This window comes from Pongo abelii, chromosome 2 (genome assembly GCF_028885655.2).
Source record: "Pongo abelii isolate AG06213 chromosome 2, NHGRI_mPonAbe1-v2.0_pri, whole genome shotgun sequence".
In the NCBI taxonomy this organism is placed as follows: domain Eukaryota; kingdom Metazoa; phylum Chordata; class Mammalia; order Primates; family Hominidae; genus Pongo; species Pongo abelii.
Genome location: NC_085928.1, coordinates 97,586,855 through 97,608,932, shown reverse-complemented (window position 1 = coordinate 97,608,932; position 22,078 = coordinate 97,586,855). Strand labels below are relative to the sequence as shown.

Below are 22,078 nucleotides of genomic sequence, written 5' to 3'. Positions count from 1 at the left end.
AGCTACTCGGGAGCCTGAGGCAGGAGAATGACATGAACCCAGGAGGTGGAGCTTGCAGTGAGCTGAGATCGTGCCACTGCACTCCAGCCTGGGCAACAGTGTGAGACTCTGTCCAAAAAAAAAAAAAATACAAAAACTAGTCAGGCGAGGTGTGGAGGGCGCCTGTAAACCCAGCTACTCGGGAGACTGAGGCAGGAGAATCATTCGAACCCAGAAGGCAGAGGTTGCAGTGAGCCGAGATCACACCACTGCACTTCAGCCTGGGTGATAGAGCGAGACTGTTTAAAAAAAAAAAAAGAAAAAAATTCTAAAAGATAAAAATTAACAATAGTCTATAAAAAATGAGACTGGTATATCAAAGCTAATATTAATCTTTGCTTCCCAAACCCATGAAAAACACTTGTTCCTTCAACCACAGAGTCATTATCAGCCTTATCCAGGAACTCCAAGTCAGAACACTGCTCATTCCTGAGGGGACCAGAGTATGCTGCCACAGCTACAAATAAAGATGATCAGGCCGGGCACAGTGGCTCATGCCTGGAATCCCAGCACTTTGGGAGGCCGAGGTGGGCGGATCACCTGAGGTCAGGAGTTCAAGACCAGCCTGGCCAACATGGTGAAACCCCATCTCTACTAAAAATACAAAAATTAGCCAGGCACGGTGGCAGGCTCCTATAATCCCAGCTACTTAGGAGGCTGAGTGAGGTAGAACTGCTTGAACCCAGGAGGTGGAGGTTGCAGTGAGCTGAGATCGGGCCATTGCACTCCAGCCTGGGCGACAAGAGCAAAATTCTGTCTCAAAAAAAAAAAAAAAAAAAAAAAAGATGATCAACATTTTCCTTCTACGTTAATCAGAACCTTGGTTCTCTGAAGAGACTTAAAAAGTTGACGACTGACATGTGTGATGTGGGCAAAAAAGAAAATTGCAAAAATGAAGGCTTGTTTCAGGTCCCATTATGAAAGCAGGTGTGCTTGCTAGAGTTGGGGTAAATTTGCTCCATTCAATGCTAAGTACCAGACTCTTCTCACAGTTTGGAAATGCTTAGGAACTGAAGTGAAAATATCCACAACTTTGCAACTAGGTTCTAGCTTTCTGGTGGAAATATCTGGGAATGTCAATCCAGCAGTCTTAAAGGGGAGAGACCAGAAGAGGAGAGGTTCTCACTTGTAAGTGGGAGCTAAATCTTGGGTTCACATGGGCATAAAGATAGGAACAACAGACACTGGGGACTCTAAAAGGCAAGAGGGAGTGAGAGGGGCAAGGGCTGAAAAACTTCCTATTGAGTACTATGTTCACTATCTGGGTGATGAGATCAATAGAAGCCTATTCTCAGCACCATGCAGTATATCCTTGTAACAAACCTGCACATATACCCCCTGAATGTAAAACAAAAATGGGAACTGAATTAAAAACTTCGGATTAGAATTTTGACTTGGGATAGTGGGAGCACATTCAATATTATTAGATCATTTTAAATTTAGGAGAAAAGAAACCCATAGGTTTCCCACCCCTATCCCTACTACCTCCCAAACACACACAAACAGAAACAAAACCCAACCAAATCTTGGCTAGAGGGAATAAAATGTATATTTAAGAAGACTGAAAAACAGGATAAAGCACAAAATAACCAAGTTAAAGGCTTTTTGATGTGGTAGTTGTGGAAATAATGTGTTAAGAATTTTCTTTTGGGGACTGTTTTAATGTACAGTATTTGGAATAATCAGATTTTTACACTGTTTCTACTTCAATCAATCTTCTAGCCAAGGCGGGCTGAGATTATCTGGGCAACTTTTTAAAAATACAACTCAGCCGGGCACAGTGGCTCACTCCTGTAATCCCAGCACTTTGGGAGGCCGAGGTGGACAGATCACTTGAGGTCAGGAATTCAAGAACAGCCTGGCCAACATGGTGAAACCCCATCTCTACTAAAAATGCAAAAATTAGCCAAGCGTGGTGGTGGGTGCCTGTAATCGCAGCTACTCGGGAGGCTGAGGCACAAGAATTGCTTGAATCCAGGAGGTGGAGGTTGCAGTGAGCCAAGATCATGCCACTGCACTCCAGCCTGGGCAACAGAGTGAGACTGTCTCAAACAAACAAACAAACAAACAAAAAACTCATTTATGAATGTTCCCTGATAACTTCTCTTATTGGTCTCAGCTCCTTCCTGCCCTCAAACTACTGTGCTTTTTTTCTGACCCAAGACTTTATTCACAATGACTTTTACAACTCTACTGGGGGAAAAAAAAACCCACAAGCCTCCCACCCCAACTATCTTGTTCTCAAACATCTATCTGCCTGCAATAAAAACTAGAGTTTATCTTTATGCCTTAGGCACATCTAACCAGAAAGTTCTCAGTCCTTCACTGATGTACAGAAAGATAATAGGCTTACACCCTGTGGAGCAGTGCATTTTCCTATTTCTCATTGGGCTTCCTAGAAAGAATGTTCAAGGAGCTTGGTGTAAGATACCAGAAGTCCACAGGTGCTTTCTGAAAATAAGCAAGAAACAGAATGCAGCTTTCTAGCAATCAGTAACTCTCTAGTCCCACAGACACACATCTTCAAGCAACAGACTTGACAGGTCTCATTACCCCCACTGTACCATCCACTGGATGGATCCACAGCATCCCTGATAATGGGTTATAACATGTACTCACTAATTTCAAGTAATATTTCCATGGCTGCTCAGTCTAGGCTAAACGGATGTCCCTTGAATTGTCAAAACTTTATTAAGAACCCTTCAATCTAGTTCTGGCTTTCATTCTAAGGGTTGGCTAGATACTGAAGATGAAATACAATAAAAATGCAGAGTCTCTCTCCCAATGGCTATCTCAACACAGAAATTTAAACACACACACACACAAATTTTTACTGGCTATACATACAAATAGCTTGGTGAACTGAATGAATTTTGAACTCTCATATAATTCAAATTCATCTTTCCTTTTAAACAAGCATTCATTCATTGAGTACCCAGTATGTGCCAGGTCCCCATAATAGGTTCTAAGGTTGACAAACCACCAAAATAACATGGTATAATGGAATATACTGACAGACAAATGGAGAATTGCAAATCACTATATTAAGTGCTCCAAGGGAGATATACACAGTTGCTATGATAGCAGAAGAGGAACCATTTCAGTATCTACTTGGGAATAAAAGCCAGGAAATGGGTGTCTATAGGTCAAAGCTAAATATGCAACCAATAGAAGATAGGTTGTTATTTAAAAAAAATTGGTTTCAAAATGCCAGTCTGTGGATGGGTCCCAATGCACGAGAAAGAAGTTAAATGCATTCAACTGAAGAGCTGTTTCTCTGAGATTAAATCCTTCTAACATCTTATTAAGATCATCCTTTATTTTCTGAAATCAAAGTGAGAGATGTTAACTGTTCTGCCTTTGTTTTTCAAAGTCACAATCAGACAAAATAAATAGCGGGCAACCCTATATTGGTTTCCAAAATTCTTTCTGAATAGGTACTGATCCTTAACATTACAAAATATGAATGAATATATATATACATATACACATATGATCCTGTGATATAAATGACACTGGAAAAGCAATTTTTGTTTGAAAGAACGAAGGACAGGCACGGTGGCTCAAGCCTGTAATTCCAGCACTTTGAGAGGCCAAGGCAGGCGGATCACTTGAGCTCAGGAGTTTGAGACCACCCTGGCCAACATGGTGAAACCCTGTCTCTACTAAAAAAATACAAAAATTAGCTGGGCATGGTGGTGCGTGTCTGCAGTTCCAGCTACTTGGGAGGCCGAGGCACGAGAATTGCTTGAACCGGGAAGGCAGAGGTTGCAGTGAGCCAGCCTGGGTGACAAAGCGAGACTCCATCTCAAAAAAGAACATGACCCTAGATAGGGAAGAAATTGTAAGAGGAGGCTCCACATCAAATGAATTAGGGATAGGGGAGGTGGATAAGACTGCTTAAAGGGAGTAACTACTTACCACGCCCCGATTGTTCTTCAGTTCACCATGACAACACAAGACTCGAGAGCTGTCGATCAGGGAGTCTTTCTGGCCTTCTTCCAAGTAAAGAAGCCGCTCTTTATAATAGCGGCATTCAGATTCGCCAGTCTTGGTGTTGATTTCTGCCACAATTCCCTGAATGATATTTATCTATGGAAACAAAGAGGACAATTAAGTATGGAGGAAAGCAGCAAACCATTCACACCAAGTCTTAGGGGCTCAGCCTAGAAGGACACTAGGACACACCCGGATCTAACTCTTTAAGTTGCTACTTTGGGAAAAGAGAAAAAAAAAACAAAACAAAACATAAATACTTTTAGTATACTGCATCTATCTATCCATCTGTACACATACACACACATTTATTTGTATACATATAAAGATATTTGTATTATATATAAAACTAATATTGATGAATAATTTTATCTGGGAGGAAGGAATACCTATTGAACTCCAGGCTGCATATTTCTTAAAACTTGCTCACAATGTTGAAAATGTAGCCATATAAAAAAATTGGCTAAGGAGAGAAAACAAAGCAGAATGTAAGAGTCCAAAAGAGGAACTGTCTTTGAGGATGTGACACAATTAATAGCTTCATCGTTTCTCTATATGTACGCAATCTAATGTACGAACAATATTTGCAAATTGGGTTTGAACAAACGGTTTGAATATCTTTTTTTTTGATATGGAGTTTCCCTCTTGTTGCCCAGGCTGGAGTGAGATGGCACAATCTCGGCTCACTGCAACCTCTGCCTCCCAGGTTCAAGCGATTCTTCTGCCTCAGCCTCCCAAGTAGCTGGGATTACAGGTGTCTGCCACAATGCCCAGCTAATTTTTGTATTTTTTGTTTGTTTGTTTTGAGACGGAGTCTCACTCTGTCGCTAGGCTGGAGTGCAGTGGCGCGATCTCAGCTCACTGCAACCTCTGCCTCCTGGGTTCAAGTGATTCTCCTACCTCAGCCTCCTGAGTAGCTGGGACTACAGGCACCACGCCCAGCTAATTTTCTGTATTTTTAGTAGAGCAGGGTTTCACCATGTTGGCCAGGGTAGTCTTGATCTCTTGACCTTGTGATCCCCCTGTCTTAGCCTCCCAAAGTGCTGGGATTACAAGCGTGAGCCACTGCGCCTGGCCAATTTTTGTATTTTTGGTAGAGACGGGTTTCACCATGTTGCCCAGGCTGGTCTTGAACTCCTGAGCTCAAGTGATCCACCCACCTCTGCCTTCCAAAGTGCTGGGATTACAAGCGTGAGCCACTGCGCCTGGCCTGGATATCTTTTTCAGTGATATAATATAAATGTTTATAAATAACAGAGAAAAAATAATGGGAAAAAAGACACCAGTATAATGCTGGGGATAGTCTGTATAAATACACTCACACCCAGGATCTAGAGCACATGTGAATGACTAAGTTTGGGCAGAAGATTCCAAAGTGATGGTGGATGCAGTGTTGTCAATACAAAAACAAGAGTACTGCCTGAGATGTAGTCAGTGGATATTTATTCTGATGTGTTGGTCTTTCTGTCATATGAATATATCTAAATGTTATAAAATGCTAGCAAACAAAGGGATGAGAAATTAGTTGAGGAAAACTCAATGACACCAGGCCAGGCACGGTGGCTCATGCCTGTGATCCCAGCACTTTGGGAAGCCAAGGCAGGCAGATCACTTGAGGTCAGGAGTTCCACACCAGCCTGGCCAACATGGTGAACGCTGTCTCTACTAAAAATACAAAAAAAAAATTAGCCAGGTGAGGTGGTGCCCACCTATCATTCCAGCTACTTGGGAGGCTGAGGTGGGAAAATCGCTTGAACCTGGGAGGCAGAGGTTGCAGTGAGCCGAGATCACGCCACCACACTTCAGCCTGGGCGACAGAGCAAGACTCCGTCTCAAAAAAATAAAAAACTCCATGACACCAATCAGAGGCAAATAACGATTTCCTTAGCAGGATTCTCTGTCCCCTAAAAGTGAAAAGACCAACAGTCCCATTGTTCTTGTGGTGGTAACTGAAAAGTACTCAACAGATGGCAAATGTTGATAAGGCCTCTTCATCACATTTACTTAAAAGAAAAGCCAATCTCTGAAAAGCAAGGTTCCAAAAGAGCCTTTGCTCAGTCAGAAGTTATCATGTCTTAAAATAATAATAATAATAATAATAATAATAATAAATAAATTCTATCTAGGATTGTTAAGTAATTATTTGTCTTTTTTTTTTTTCCAGTTGAGACAGGGTCTCATTCTGTTGCCCAGGCTGGAGTGCAGTAGCGCCATCTTGGCTCACTGCAACCCCTGCCTCTTGCGCTCAAGTGATCCTCCCACCTCAGCCTCCTGATAGCTAGGACCACAGGCGTGCGCCATCACACCTGGCTAATTTTTGTATTTTTCATAGAGATGGGTTTTTGCTATGTGCATAGGCTGGTCTCTGACTCCTAGACTCAAGCGATCTGCCCGCCTCAGCCTCCCAAAATGCTAGGATTACAGGTGTGAGCCACTGCGTCTGGCCAAGTGATTATTTTTTCATATGCCACTAAAATGATATTGTCTGCCAAAAGCAACTGGGTAAAAACTGTTACTCAGTTATAACTTTTGTACTTCCACACAAGTTTGACAGAAGATCTTACAGCTTTGAGCTGAAGTTTGGTGAATGTATCCTACAGAGAGATGCATAATCTGTATATTTCCGTAGCTATTAAGAGTTTCAAAGATTTCTTTTTTTTTTTTTTTTGAGACGGAGTCTTGTTCTTGTCGCCCACGCTGGAGTGCAATGGCATGATCTTGGCTCACTGTAACCTCCACCTCCTGGATTCAAGCGATTCTCCTGCCTCAGCCTCCTGAGTAGCTGGGACTACAGGCACCTGCCACCATGCCCAGCTAATTTTTGTATTTTTAGTAGAAACGGGCTTTCTCCATGTCGGCCAGGCTGGTCTCAAACTCCTGACCGCATGATCTGCCTGCCTTGGCTTCCCTAAGTGCTGGGATTACAGGCATGAGCCACCATGCCTGGCCAAAAGTTTCAAATATTTCTTTATTCTTTTCTCTATTTCTCAAATTGTGGTGGTAGCACTCACTACTTTGATTAAAAAAAAAAAAAACCCTTATTTTCTTATTTTAAAAAATATAGGCTCTTTAGTGTTATAGAAGAAGCTTTTTGGCCTTTGATGTCAACCTAATATTAAATGTAAATCCTGTAAAAGTAATTTGAGTTTTATTAACATAAAACAATAAATGGCAGAACACTTTGGTATACTTTCTTAGTTTGTTTTTTCCTTTCTTGGTTTTCAAAAATGAATGATTATTCACTGTTACTTTCAAGACAAAATAATTTCACAAATATACTAAAGCCATGACTCATCCTTCAAATTAATTTAACTGTTTATTGAGAACCTGTTCCATGTTAGACTAAGTGGTAGCATTCAAAGAAATGAGAGGATTCCTGACTTCAAGAAGCTTAAAACAAATGGGAGGTATCTGAGCAACTGTGTTATGTCTACTTTATCCTTTTACATTTCCATATTTTTTAATATGTAGTGAAATCCATGCTTTTTCCTTACTCTTAAAGACCTCAGCATTAGTGGCTGTGACTTCTCAGTTAACTGTTACCAGGTGTACCTAGACAGCTGGAATTAATCAGCGCTTGAGTCAATTTTCTGAGTTGCCTGCAAGTATCCAGGAAACCAGAAAGAAGATGCACTATAGTCATAAATATGTGTTCATTTCCTAATTTAACTCAGGAACTGAACAGCTGGCATATCACATGAAGATTAATAAACTCAAATGCCATGGCAGTTCCTTATGCAGCTAAGATTAGTTTCAAATACTGCTTCTTTTGCTAGTGTATGAAAAACAGAGACAAAACAATGGAAACAATCAGTGTTCTCATTCCATGTTCTATGTATACATTTATAATAGTAACTCTGGGTCTGCTTTCATTTATTAAAAATAATGTTTTGTATTTCTATCTACCTGAATATCATGAGGGTCTTATCTCTCTGCATTGGTTCTTTTTTTTTTTTTTTTTGAGACTGAGTTTCGCTCTTGTTGCCCAGGCTGGAGTGCAATGGTGCAATCTCGGCTCACTGCAACCTCCGCCTCCTGGGTTCAAGTGATTCACCTGCCTCAGCCTCCCGTGTAGCTGGGATTACAGGCATGCACCACCATGCCCGGCTAATTTTGTATTTTTAGTAGAGATGGGGTTTCTCCATGTTGGTCAGGCTGGTCTCGAACTCCTGACCTCAGGTGATCCGCCTGCCTTGGCCTCCCAAAGTGCTGGGATTACAGGCGTGAGCAGCCACTGCTCCTGGCCTCTGCATTGTTTTTTTTTTTTTTTTTTTTTTTTTTTGAGACAGAGTCTTGCCCTGTCACCCAGGCTGGAGTGCAGTGGCAATCTTGGCTCACTGCAAGCTCTGCCTCCCGGGTTCACACCATTCTCCTACCTCAGCCTCCCAAGTAGCTGGGACTACAGGCACCTGCCACCACGCCTGGCTAATTTTTTGTATTTTTAGTAGAGACAGGGTTTCACTGTGTTAGCCAAGATGGTTTCGATCTCCTGACCTCTTGATCTGCCTGCCTTGGCCTCCCAAAGTGCTGGGATTACAGGCGTGAGCCACCGCACCCGGCTTTGCATTGGTTCTTGAGAGAGATTTATTTTGCAGAATTTCAGGGAGGCATAAAGTTACATACAGTAGGCTGCCAATAGCCAGCCAACAGTCACAGTAGTTGCGCATTTAAATTAAATTTATTATTGCATCTCTCACTGGGTTCAAACTGAAAGAAGGGACTGGTAAAGGGAGATGATGAGAGATACCTGGTAACAGTACAGAGATTAAGCTCACACGTGCTGGACTCGTCATCCTCAAAGTGGACTCTGAAAGCCCTGACTGTCTGGTCCCTTGTGCCATGATACTCATTGGCTCCTGCCATGAACCAAGAATAGCAGTCTTCACGGCTGTTGCATCAAAAGCAGGACTGTTTTTCCCACTGATTTCAGTGATTTTTTTTTTTTTTTTTTTTTAGGAGTTGAGAAATAGTGGTGAGGTGGGGGGAAGGGATGCTCTGCAGGATCATTTTCTGGCAGAAAAATTCTTAGAATTTAAAACATTAAACAACCAAGTTCTCTGGAATATCTGAATATCCAAACTCCTATTTTAAGAAGTTCTCTTTTGGGAAAAATTTTTATCAACCCTCAAAGCATTATTATTAAATTCTAATAAAGATGTGGTAATTTAGGCACTGCATTAAAGGCAAGACCTCTTTTTAGATCTAATCATAGGTCTGAATGCAATCAACTCCCTTGGAATGGAAGCAATTTACTTAGCGCTCTCTGATTTTTCCCTTTTCATTGATGGGAAATTTATTCATGGGATATTTGTCAAGCTATATTGGTGCTATGGGTTTTATGTTTATCAAACATTCATAATGCCCCAAGAGTACAGGGCTAAATAATTCTGTTCATGTGGGGTAATGAATGCTATGAGGATTCTGTAAAGGGAAAAAAAAAATCCTGTGCGTATACTGTGTAAGTAGGCATTTGGAAGACTTGCTTTGCAGACATTTTCAAATGCAGGTATACCATGTTTCATGCACAGATCTGCCTGAATAACTAGATGCAGAGTGAACTTTTGAAAACAGCTTCATACTTTATGCACTAGGGAAACTGGTTACTGGCACATCATTTTAAATTACACACCATCATATTCTTATCTGTTTTTAAATTCAAACTTTAGCTCACTGGGTATTTTTTAAAAAACAGAACAGTATTCTTTCGTGCTCCATATTAAAAAGAAATCTTTACAGTAACTCAGAACAGGCTCCCATGCTTCAAAAAAGTCATGACTTTGAGTAGCTCATGCTCCCTGTTGTTTTTATTCCTGCAGACCACACACTTGCTGGGATGAAATATGGAGAGGAGGCAACTCTATCGCACTCTTCCCAGTAATAAAAACAGACATGATGAAGTGAGATGGGCCTCAACCCCAGCGCCTGCGTCCCCGATCTGTGCTGGACTAGGGGCCTGATCTCTGCGTGTTGGGCCTGCCAGATACACTGAATACCTCATGAATCAGAAGAGGGTCCTTTATTATTCTTTTCTATCCTACTTGGAGGCACCCAGCCCAGTTCTGCACCAGTGAGGCTGGTGACCAGACAGCTCTCCACAACTATAAAGGCAACAGAAACTCAAGTAGTGGGCAGGCTTTCTGCATCAAGGTATAGAATCATAAAGAAGTTGAAGGGCACAGGATTTGCAGTCTACACTGACAGGGTTTGAACATCAACTGCATCACTTGCTGGCTGTGGACCTGGGCAAGCTATTTAACCTCTCCAAGCCTCATCTGGAAAATGGTCTAATAAGAACAGCTATCTCCTAGGCTGTTGTGACGGTTAAATGAGATACATAACCTATGAGGCAAATTACATAAAGTTGATTTACTAGGTACTCAATGCCAGCAATTATTACCATGATTGTTGTTACTACTACTTATTATTAAACCCCTATCTGGGAGGAAATAGGCAGTTTGCTCAGCAGGTTCAAGGTTTCTGATTTTCAAATTACCTATGCATATCCTCCTTCTATTATTGTCCCAGATTAAATCAGAAAATGAGCCCTTTGAATGGTCTGTTAGCCTCTATCCCCACTGCCATCTCCTTGATCAGGTTTTCACACCCGGACAGCATCCTCCCAACTTGCATCCCTATCACCAGTCTCTTCCTCCTCAGTCCCCTGTTCTACCAAGAGTATGTGTCCAAGGTTACAGAGCTTGTAAATGATGGAGCTGGGATTTGAATCCTGAATCCCAGCTACTTAGAAACCAAACAACTAACAAAAACAAACTTCAATTAATTGCACGACAAAGGAAAAAATCTCTTAAATTGATATTTAAAAACCTCTATAACCAGATCTGAACCCACATCCTCTGTCTTCTCTCCTGCTGCTTTCTCAGAGGACCCCTAACCCCACGCCAACTGATCCATGATATTCCCCAGGCATGACCTGTCCTGTCATTTCTTTATACCTTTGCTCAGGCCACCCGCTCCCCGTGGCCTGCCATCTGCCATCTCTACCATGCAGAGTACCTCAACCAGAATGGTGCTCTCTGGGTGGAATGCTCACAGTTTACAATATTCTCATGATATGCACCCCATTTTTCCTCGTCTTCTATTGCTGCTAGGGAAAAATATATATTTCCCAGATTACCCAGCCCACACTCAATAAACATTTTTTTTTTTTTTTGAGACAGAGTCTCACTCTGTTGCCCAGGCTGGAGTTGCAGTGGCATGATCTCAGCTCACTGCAACCTTCACCTCCCAGGCTCAAGCGATTCTTGTGCCTCACCCTCCTGAGTAGCTGGGATTACAGGCATATGCCACCTTGCCCAGCTAATTTTTTTTTTTTGTATTTTTAGTAGAGACAGGGTTTTGCTTTTTTGGCCAGGCTGGTCTTGAACTCCTGGCCTCAAGTGATCTGCCCATCTCGGCCTCCCAAAGTGCTGGGATTACAGGCATGAGCCATCGTGCCTGGCCCACACTCAACAAACATTTGCTGAGTGAGGATCCCACTAGTGAGCAGGAGGTTTGACAAGGCAAGCCACTGTAATCGGGGGCTAAATGGAGCTAGATTTTAAATGGATGTCCACTTCACAAATGAGTTTTGGGGCTAGGCTAAAAGGCAACTTATTATTTTCTAACTAAACAAAATTTAAAATATACACAAAGATCTTGTCCCTCACAGTCAGCAACTGTAACACCAGATTAGAGTCACCTGTATAAAATTAAGAATTTTACTGTCTAAGGGACCTTACAGTGCGTTTCATGTAAGCACTGCATTTTACAGTTTAGGAAACTGAGGCAGAAAGAGGAGAAGTGACTTGCAAAATCAAAACATGGTTGATGGCAGTGCCAGGCCTGGAACCCAAGATTCCTGAGTACTAAGTACCCAGGGACTCTTCCATTCATCCACCGACCAAATCCACCAGCCATTATGGCGGAAATAACAAGAAGAGAGACAAGGAAACAGACAAACTTACAGCTTCTTCCAAGTGCTGCTGATCTGGATTATCATTTGGTGTGTGCCTCAAGATTTCTCGGAGAAGCAGAGGGTATTTTACCAGGCGGCTTCTTGGAATATCGAGGAAATTCCAGAGATCTAGTTTGCGGCTAAAGGGGGATTCTAAACATCGCTGTAGGAAATCCTGGACTCGGTGATCTTGTTTTTTGTGGTCCAGCAGAGCTTTGGCGGCTACTTGATTGCTGCAGTAGCTGTCATAGGAGCTGAGGCAAGGGAGCTAAGAAGGAAACAGAAAGAGAAGGTTGGAATGTCAAAATAATTGAGCTCTGAGGCTACGGTGGCGTCATTTATTGGGACTGAACAAACACCTAACTGGTCTCTGGGTCTGGCTGACATTCCTTTATCTGCATGGCTAGAGGAAACTAGTGGAATCTTCAACATGGCAGGCAGTGGACAATTTTCTTAGGCTCTGGCTTGCTTTCACAAAGTAATTTTTTTTTTTTTTTTTTTTTTTTGAGACGGAGTCTCGCTCTGTCGCCCAGGCTGGAGTGCAATGGCACTATCTCGGCTCACTGCAAGCTCCGCCTCCCAGGTTCACACCATTCTCCTGCCTCAGCCTCCTGAGTAGCTGGGACTACAGGCACCTGCTACCATGCCAGGATAATTTTTTGTATTTTTAGTAGAGATGGGGTTTCATCGTGTTAGCCAGCATGGTCTCGATCTCCTGACCTTGTGATCCGCCCACCTCGGCCTCCCAAAGTGCTGGGATTACAGGCGTGAGCCTATACAATACTATGTAATGAACAATTTAAGCTTAAAGACTTTGGAACATTTAACCTTCACTGCCTTCATTCCAGCAAAATGCTAATTTCTCTGACACATCCCATCAGTCACACTGTGCAAACACCATGTCAGAGATTCAACGGAAAGGGCTTCTCATCCACCTTTTCTGCCTTGGTGTTCTAATCTAAGAGCTATGAGCCTCCAGAAAGTTACCAGAAGCAATCAAATGCAGCCAATGGCCTAACTGCTTTTGTTTCTCTCTCTTGTACTAGGAAGCCCTAGTCCCTGTAACACTTGCTCTTCAGAGGGATTCAGTGCAAGACACTGGCAAAGGAGTGTCTTTCATTTCTGTATCGTCATTACTTTGCATTGGGCCTACTATATGGCAGACACTCTGTTCTGAATGAACAAATAAATGCATGTTTAATGGATTACAAGATTAGGTAACATTTGATGGTTTGTGAACCTTGCTTAAAAATAAAGTATGGCGGCCAGGCGCAGTGGCTCATGCCTGTAATCCCAGCACATCGGGAGGCCGGGGCGGGCGGATCACGATGTCAGGAGTTTCAGACCAGCCAGGCCAGCATGGTGAAACCCCGTCTCTACTAAAAATACAAAAATTAGCCAGGCATGGTGGCACACACCTGTAATCCCAGCTACTCAGGAGGCTGAGGCAGGAGAATCTCTTGAACCTGGGAGGCAGAGGCTGCAGTGAGCCGAGATCATGCCACTGCTCTCCAGCCTTGGCGACAGAGTGAGACTCTGTCTCCAAAAAAAAAAAAAAAAAAAAAAAAACATAAAAATAAAGTATGGCAGCATCTGAAACTTTAAATACTCTGCTGCTGCTTTTACACCTCTTATTGAAATTATTTCCTCAGTGACTGAAACCAAAAAAGGGATACCAGGAAAGTAATATTTTACAAGCTTACTGTTGAGCTTAACATTCCTTGGAAATGTCTACCTTCCTTACATGTTATTAAAAATCTCTACTTGTGCTAAAGAGTTGCAGAAATTTTTTCCCTCAACCTTATATTTGTGTAAGTACTAGCTATTATTATTTGAAAGTAATGATAATTGGTACTTATACATGCGCGCGCGCGCGCACACACACACACACACACACACACACACACACACACACACACACAGAGAGATAGAACCCAAACGTGGTACTGTGGCTTGTAATTTAGACTTTCAGAGTTAATTAAAAAGGGCCTCAGGCCCTCTTCATTTAATTTCCACTTCCTCACCTTTTAAAAAGATCTGGAAATGACCAATGTTTTCACTAGGAAGAAACAAATCAGCAGTAACCATCAGATGTAAACTAGCGAGGAACCTCGACCACACTGCTGCTCACTGTCCAATGGGCCACTGCTCCCTGTGATCCTGCTGCCCTGCTACCATGGCAACCAAATGGGGCTCTGGTCCTGTGCTCTCACCTGACAGGGTGCTCATTTCCTGGGCATGACCTGAAAGGCTATCTGGTTCAGTCATCGGCTAGGAGAGGCCCCAAGTGATCTTTAACTACACAGGGTGAAGAATGTACAAGATCTGGTGCTCAAATACAGACACTCCCTTATTCAGGATGAGAGGTGAAAATGCAGTTAAGGAGACTAGGCCAGGTGCGGTGGCTCACGCCTGTAATCATATTACTTTGGAAGGCTGAAGCAGGTGGATCACTTGAGGTCAGGAGTTTGAGACCAGCCTGGGCAACGTGGCAAAATCCCGTCTTTACTAAAATATATAAAAATTAGCAGGGCATAGTGGTGCACGCCTGTAATCCCAGCTTCTTGGGAGGCTGAGTCACAAGAATCACTTGAACCCAGAAGCCGAAGGTTGCAATGAACTGAGATCGCATCACTGCACTCCAGCCTTGGCGACAGAGCGAAACTGTCTCCGAAAAAAGGACAGACTCAGAAATAGGGAGAATCAGGTTCAAAGCCTAACTCACACAGCTGTCAGTGACTCTTACAAGCCTCAGTGTCTCCACCTACAAAATGTATATACTAATGTCCCCCTCTCCCTTAATGAGGTAAAGCATACAAAATACGTAGCATGGAGCTTGGCTTCTGATTAAGAATCAGTAAGTACTAGCTATTATTACTTGTCCCAAGAAGTTCTTTGTTTTTGAGACAGGGTCTCACTTTGTTGCTCAGGTGGAGAGCAGTGGCATGATCATGGCTCACTGCAGCCTCTTCTTCCCAGGCTCAAACAATTCTCCCTCCTCAGCCTCTCAAATAACTAGGGCTACAGGCATGCACCACCATGCCAGCTAATATTTTTTTTGTAGAGACAGGGTTTCGCCATGTTGCCCAGGCTGGTCTCCAACTCCTGGGCTCAAGAGATCCACCTGCCTCAGGCTCCCAAAGTGCTGGGATTACAGACGTGAGCCACCGTGCTTGGGCTCTAGAATATTTTTATTGAAGAAACTGTCGTTTAGAGAACCAAAGCTACTTGCTCAGCTGGAGACAAAACTAGAGTCCGAAGCTTGTTCTTGCTTCCCCTTTACCTTCAGAGTTCTGAACTATTCACCATCTCTTTATTAAATAGACTATCAAGAATTTATAAGGGAAACTCACTTTTTAAAGAAGTTCTTTTATCCCCCTAATATTGTGAACAAATCTTTTTTTTTTTTTTTTTGCTTCCATGTATCCTGGCTCTTTCTTAGGAATTAAAATTTAGTGAGACATCAAATTTACATGAGAACTTTCTGCCTTGGAGAGCTTATAAAGTATTTTATCATTGAAAAAATGTTGGCATGGAGATAAGTCACTTGGGAAGTTGTTTCTTTATGCTAGGGAAGGCTTACTCAAACAGGCTGACCCATTAGGGAGCGGGGACACTGATTCTCAGTAACCAGGGTAGTTCCCTGAAAAAAAGCAACCACTCTGTTTAAGGTCTTCAAAGTAAAAGTAATTGATTCATTCTAAGGTCAAAAGGACTGGCCAGGGCTGTCCCACTTGGAAGACTCACTTGTTTAAAAGGGTTCCCCCCCTACCCCCCCTTTTTTCCTTTGCGGGGAAAATAAATCAGTTTTTCATGGGTCGAATGGGCTCTGACTTTTCTCATCCAAAGACCACTAAGATGTTTATTTTGTTCTGTTAAAAATACAAGAACTCAAACATATGTACCCCTAGGTTTACTGTTCCCACTCAAACGGACACATCTGCAGTTAAAAGAGGAAAAACATTTAACAGCTCGTCAGGCCTGATAAATAAGGGCCATTTCTCACGAAGTCTGGCAACAACGGGCCAGTTGTTTAATTTTAGGCTGCTCTTCAAGATCCAAGTCCTCATTTGATGCCTGAAGCATCCAGATAGCAATGGGCCAGCATGGTCACACTTCCTTTGGGTATGTACAGAAAATGACTGCAAAGCTGCTCCCAGATCAAACCAATTTTCTAATAAACGTGACAAATGTTTATTTCAGCAGAAAGTTACGAACAAGGCAAATTCCTACAATTTTGCTTCTGGCATAAACTGACAATTTGCATATGATGCTTAAGGAAACCATGTAGTCCTGTACTGCTGTCTCATCAAAAGCAGAGGAGTTATCCTACAAATTCTGGAGTGTGGCCTAACTGCTCCATTTACCCCCATATAAAGCAGTCCACAGACTCAGGAAGTTTAAGAGACATTGAGGCAGACTCTCTACTCATTATACCTTCTTTGTCTCTATCTGTCTCCAGTTGGCTGGCTCTCTTTGGAGAAATTTCTTTGTGGGCTAAAGAAGTTAAAACATCTACAATGGCTCATAATAAAATGAAAGTCAAAAATACAAGATGAATGATGTCTCTTGAAATATTAAGGCATATTTTCTAAATTATTCATCTTAGAACATTACTTGCCTTTCAGATACCCTTGGGATATTTCAGCCTTGGTGCTAAAATTGACTCCTGAACTAAAGCTATCTAAGTCATGAAACTCTCATCAAGTATCTTGATCAAGGCAGTCATTGAGAAACATAAGTTAAAAGATCAATGTTAAAACTTTCTGCACATCTATGTGTTATCAAGGCATGTTAACTGAAAGGTTTTAGGAAGATTAAAATGCAGATGTAACGGAATAAAGAGAACTCACATAGCAACAGTAGGATTTATAACCTTCACAACACTCTCCACACAGTGAAATAATCTCTAATATTAGCTGTTGTGGTACTTCCTGCCTATTTTTCTGGAATACTGTGTGCAACAGAGTGATGAGAGACCTAATCTTGCCTGGAATAAGTCAGCAATCTCCTCTCATTATCTGCTTTATAACAAATGAAAAACACCTGGAACTGGGATGGACCATTCACGTACTCACAGAAGGAAACATAAATGTGTAGAATAGGGAGCGGTGGGGACTGAGGCAAAATAGAGCACACGCCTTGTCTAGTGTAAGTGAAACAAACAAACAACAACTTTATGTACACAATAAAACACAAATCCAGCCCCAGGATCATAAATTTATGATTCCTAATCTAAGATCACAGCTTATTTCTTTTTATTTAATTAGGAAAAGGAATGAATTATGTTAGGATGAAGGTCACCATATACCCAGCTCTCCTATAAATTACTTAGCATGGTATATATGCTAAACATTAGCAACCTTTACTTATTATCCTGTTTATGAAACTACATTTTGACCATGAGATTTTTTTTATGGCCTGAAAAGTTTTTTTTAATATGCTAAACATTAGCAACCTTTACTTATGATCTTGTTTATAAAACTGCATTTTGACCATGAGAGTTTTTTTTAATAGCATGAAAAGTTTTTTTTTTTTTTTGGTAGTGGATATATGTCAATAAATTTTTATTGGACTATATTATATTAGCGATTGGCCTGATAGAATATTAACTAGTTTTATTTTGATACGAAACTAGTAATAGTTTCATGTGTACCTTTACTTATTTTGTTGCAAAAGGCCCTGTTACTTTTAAATGCAATAAATTTGTAATAAGAAAAAAACTATTTTCATGCTTTAAAGATACAAAGCTTAAATTTAATTACAATTTTACTAGGATTTTTTTTTCTGATGTGAAACTAATATTTGTAAAAAAATAAAAATAAAAATAAAAAAAGTCTAGCTAAAATGAAACTCCCATCTATATTATTGAAATTTATCTTCAATAAAGACCAGGGAACTTTCTTACCCAGCCCACGAGGATGGGACCAACATGTTCAGTCGAGCCATCAGGCTTCCGAACATCTCGAAGCTGACTAAGGAGCTCTGGCAAAAAACAAACAGATGCTTATTTGTTAGGCATTCAAATATGAACAGGGCTGGAAGTAGGTTCTGGGTTATTCACATTGCAGGCAATTAATAATCACTCACTAATTGTAAGACAACTCAGTTAAGGCTACAAGTCATGACTCATCCTGGGAACAAAATTATACCTTCATGTAGAGGAATTAGAGAGTCCAGTGTTCCAAAAATTTGATTCAACTCTTGTTCTGTCATTATGGAGAGTTTCAGCATGGGGTCATGATAGGCCTGCACAAAAACGGCAAGAGATGGAAGCAAATGTTTAAAATCAGAGGAAGTACATTGTTCACGTAAGTGGCTCCTGAGAGGTCTTATCCAATAACAAAACTTCTGGCTAACAACTTCTCCCATAAAGCTGCAGAAACAGCAGAGAGGTGTGGCTGGAGGAGAGGAGAAACCAGCACTGCCTTAAGCCTTTGTGGTTGATAAACCAAAGCAGATTTTTCAAAAGCTTTTTTATTCTAGTATATCATATATCTAGGAAAGAGCGCAAATCCTAGGTATAGAACAGATTTGACCATTAAAATGTTTTCAAAATCAAGATCCTGCCTCTTAAAAAAAATCCCACTTTATTCAAAACTAGCTACCAGCAGATTCTTTTTTCAATTAGTATATATTTAAAATAAAGAAAAAGAGGAAAGAAACAGTGATTGGTATCCTTTACTACTGATTTGAACAAAGAGAGAAAAGGTGATAATCCTATCACCTCTTACTAGAGAAAATTAAACAACAAGAATACACAGTTATACTCAGGGCACTAAAATAGAATACAAAGGCTTAGAAGTCTCCTACCTTCAAGGAATTTTATAAAGCTAATGGGGAAGATAAGAACAACTAAAATATTTTCTAGTTTATGTTTTAGTTTCTGATCTCATGGAAAACTAAATCTATGTTTAAAAAATATTTCTTTCTTTTTTTTTTTTCTTTTTGTTCTTTTTAGTACAGACAGGGTTTCACCATGTTGGCCAGGATGGTCTCGATCTCTTGACCTCGTGATCTGCCCGCCTTGGCCTCCCAAAGTGCTGGGATTACAGGCGTGAGCCACAGTGCCCAGCCTAATTTTTGTATTTTTTAGTAGAGACGGAGTTTCACCATGTTGGCCAGGCTGGTCTTGAACTCCTGACCTCAAGTGATCCGCCTGCCTCAGCTTCCCAAAGTGTTGGGATTATAGGTGTGAGCCACCGGACCCAGCTTATGTTTAAAAATTAAAGATTAAAAACAAGACTGATGTCACATGACAGCAAAAAGCCATCAAATCAAAACTGCTCTAGAAGGTCACAGAATTAAAGCTGGAGTGGCCAAGGGAAGTTTTGAAGATGAGCTGCTTGGTACACAGAAGGAGGCAATAAATGTTATGTAAGAATAAACTGAGATTTGAGCTGGTTCCTGAAGAATGGGTAGATATGAATGGTTGAAATGAAAGAGAAAAGTTTCTAGCAAGGTAGGGCCACCATGAGCAAAAGGATGGCTGGGAAACACCTGAAGGTGCTTGAGCTCGGCAAATCTTGATGCAGGAAAGGGGAGTTAGACATATGCCCAGCGTGATAACTCTCAGAGTGAAATAACTTCTTTGTCCTCTCTGACCTCCTCCTCCTCCAGCTCTGCCTAAAACTCAGTTTCTTGGCTGTGTCCAAGCAAAGCTTGGGTGGCCATCTCTCAGGAATGCTAGAGGTGGAATTTCATCTTAGCAGAAAGACTAAAAACCCTTAAAAGAAGGGAGGTAGCCTTCCAACCCTGTGATTCTTCGAGGAGGCTGTGAATATCAGATGAAGAAGTCTGGATTTTAGCCTCCAAGCCATGGAGTTGGGGGGCTGTGCCACTGGGATGAAAAGGTTTTTGAGGAAGGTTTGTTGTCCTCCTCCTCCCCACACAAAATGTTGATTAGAAAACAAATTCCTATATAAAAGACCCCAACTTATATGATAGCATGCAATTGCCTCATTTCACTTTATTCACTTTTGAGATTCAAATGGCTTTATTACCAAGACTCAGTTCAAGTTTCAGACATGCACACATTCTCTCCTATGAGCAAAGAGTCCTACATATGAGACTTCTAGGACAATGAAATATACATAAAGCGAGGCCTCCATGGACACTTTCTGATTTAGGCTGAAGTATTCTTTGACATGCATTAGAGACATACAGAAGTAAACCCCTAAAGGTGCCAGGTCTGGAGAGCTATTCTGCCCTCTTGTTTTGAAGCACTTTCCCCACTGCTTGGTATGTGGTAGCAGACAAGTCTTAGTCATAAAGAGAGTTCTCATGAAGCACCACTTTAGGGTTGTGAAATTACTCAAGAAAAAAATGTGACTTGACTCAAATGACTGCTGGATTTAAATTTACCTTTTTTGCTAATTTCAAGTCTTCTATCAAGTCTTCTTCTCCTTGGGAAAGCTCAAAGATCGCCTGCAAGGAAAGATAAACATATTCACTGAATTCTCCCTTCATTTACAAGACCATATTCAAATAGTGCTGGCTCCACCACCCAAACCCCAAATTTACATATTTAAGTATTTTAAGTTACGTTAACCTGAGGCAAATGCATCTATGCTTAAACCTGCAATGAAAAGATATTGCAAAACTGCTGCATATTGTGCTTCTCTGTTTGTGGGAGAAAGTTTCTACACATTTCTAATCCAAAACGTCATCTTTCATGTTACAGAACTTTGATGCAGCCGAACAAGAGGGTATTTTAGGTAAAATAATTACAGTGTGAGCCATGGATTTGATACCCTTGTTGTGAGACGCCATCATAAGAAGTGATTCAGAGGCTGTTCTAGGTAATAGATGTGGCAGTATTATTAACTGGGCCATCCCCACTTTTTCTTCTACTCGACAGAAGGCAAATCTCAGCAGAGTTTTATTTGTATTATCCACTGCCTTGAGGCTGAGATTGTAGGAAGAATCCAACATTTTACCACTCCAAATACAATCTGGTGAAGTTAATTCATTCTAAACCACTTCTCAGCCCCACAGGTACAACAAATAAAATTATAGGAGCTGACTGTGTAGAAGAGTATGTAAATGGACCGTTTCTAATTTGGCTCTATTAAGCCATCATGCTAAAGAGCTATGATGCACAGAACACTCTTTCACTTCCATCTGGGAAGTCAAACTGTCAGCAAACATTACATTATTAAAGGATTACAAGTTTGTATCGATATTTCAGGGTCTACTGTGTTTCAGGATATAGGGAAAAAGTAGTAAGGCTTTGAAAGCTCCCTCCACCTGCGGCTGCTTGGTAAACTGAGGACAAAGCAGGTGGAGGCACAACCCTGAGCTGGATACTCCAAGGATCTCATCAGATGATGCACACATGATGTGCTCAGCACAGCCTGGCACAAGCACTTAGACAAGCTCTTCTATACAGGGTAATATTATCAGAGCCATTTAGGGCAATTGATACAGAAAACTTACAGGGAATGAAATTAACTGGATTCTATAGAAAGGAAGTTTTCCACAAAGCTGAATCAAAGTTATGTAAACTGAATATTTTTAAATAGTCTATAAGTTGCTAACAAAATATAACTAAAATGATTATTTTTGTGAACTTCAGAATCCTAAATAGACACTTGATTTCATCTTCTTGTAAATTCATATTTTCACATCAGTTTCTTTTTAAAGTGGGGGCCACACCCTCCAGCTGGTTTCTGGTTTCTCAGTTCCTTCCCCAAGGTCAGACACTCCAGTTTGTCCTTCTGCAAATGCAATGAATAATTGATTTGGAGACTAAGGTGCAAACTCCAGCACGGCTGATGCCGCAATGCACCTTTGTTTCAGACACACAGCCAGCTCCATGGGCCCCGAGCCTACCTCCTGACGTTTGATTTCCTTGGATGTAAGCATCTGATTGACGCACACATCGAAGGTCTCACTCCACAGCTTGCTATCTCTCCGTTTCGTGCTCGAGGGGGCGGCATTTCTGGACCAGGGTCGGGGGGCGAGGATGTCAGGGCGGCTCTCACTGCGGAAGCTAATGGAGCGCTAAACAATGAGAAAAACAAACCATCACGGGCGCAGCAGCAGGACTGGGTGGATCTTTGAGCAGTTTCCTGCCGTTGACGGAAC

The 22,078-nt window shown here is 41.4% G+C and overlaps 1 protein-coding gene across 15 annotated transcripts in view; it reads right to left on the bottom strand.

Annotated features, from left to right (window-relative positions):
* Nucleotides 1-22,078, bottom strand: part of ARHGEF3 (Rho guanine nucleotide exchange factor 3) — a 349,785-nt gene that overhangs the window by 5,757 nt on the left and 321,950 nt on the right. For all 15 annotated transcript variants that reach the window (XM_002813615.6, XM_063722058.1, XM_063722061.1 and 12 more), the window contains 6 exons: nucleotides 21,824-21,994; nucleotides 20,354-20,416; nucleotides 18,142-18,238; nucleotides 17,898-17,974; nucleotides 12,000-12,257; nucleotides 3,961-4,131 (listed from right to left, as the gene is read on the bottom strand). In XM_002813615.6, coding sequence (XP_002813661.1) covers nucleotides 3,961-4,131; nucleotides 12,000-12,257; nucleotides 17,898-17,974; nucleotides 18,142-18,238; nucleotides 20,354-20,416; nucleotides 21,824-21,994 — 837 coding nt within the window. The remainder of the gene's footprint in view (nucleotides 1-3,960; nucleotides 4,132-11,999; nucleotides 12,258-17,897; nucleotides 17,975-18,141; nucleotides 18,239-20,353; nucleotides 20,417-21,823; nucleotides 21,995-22,078) is intronic.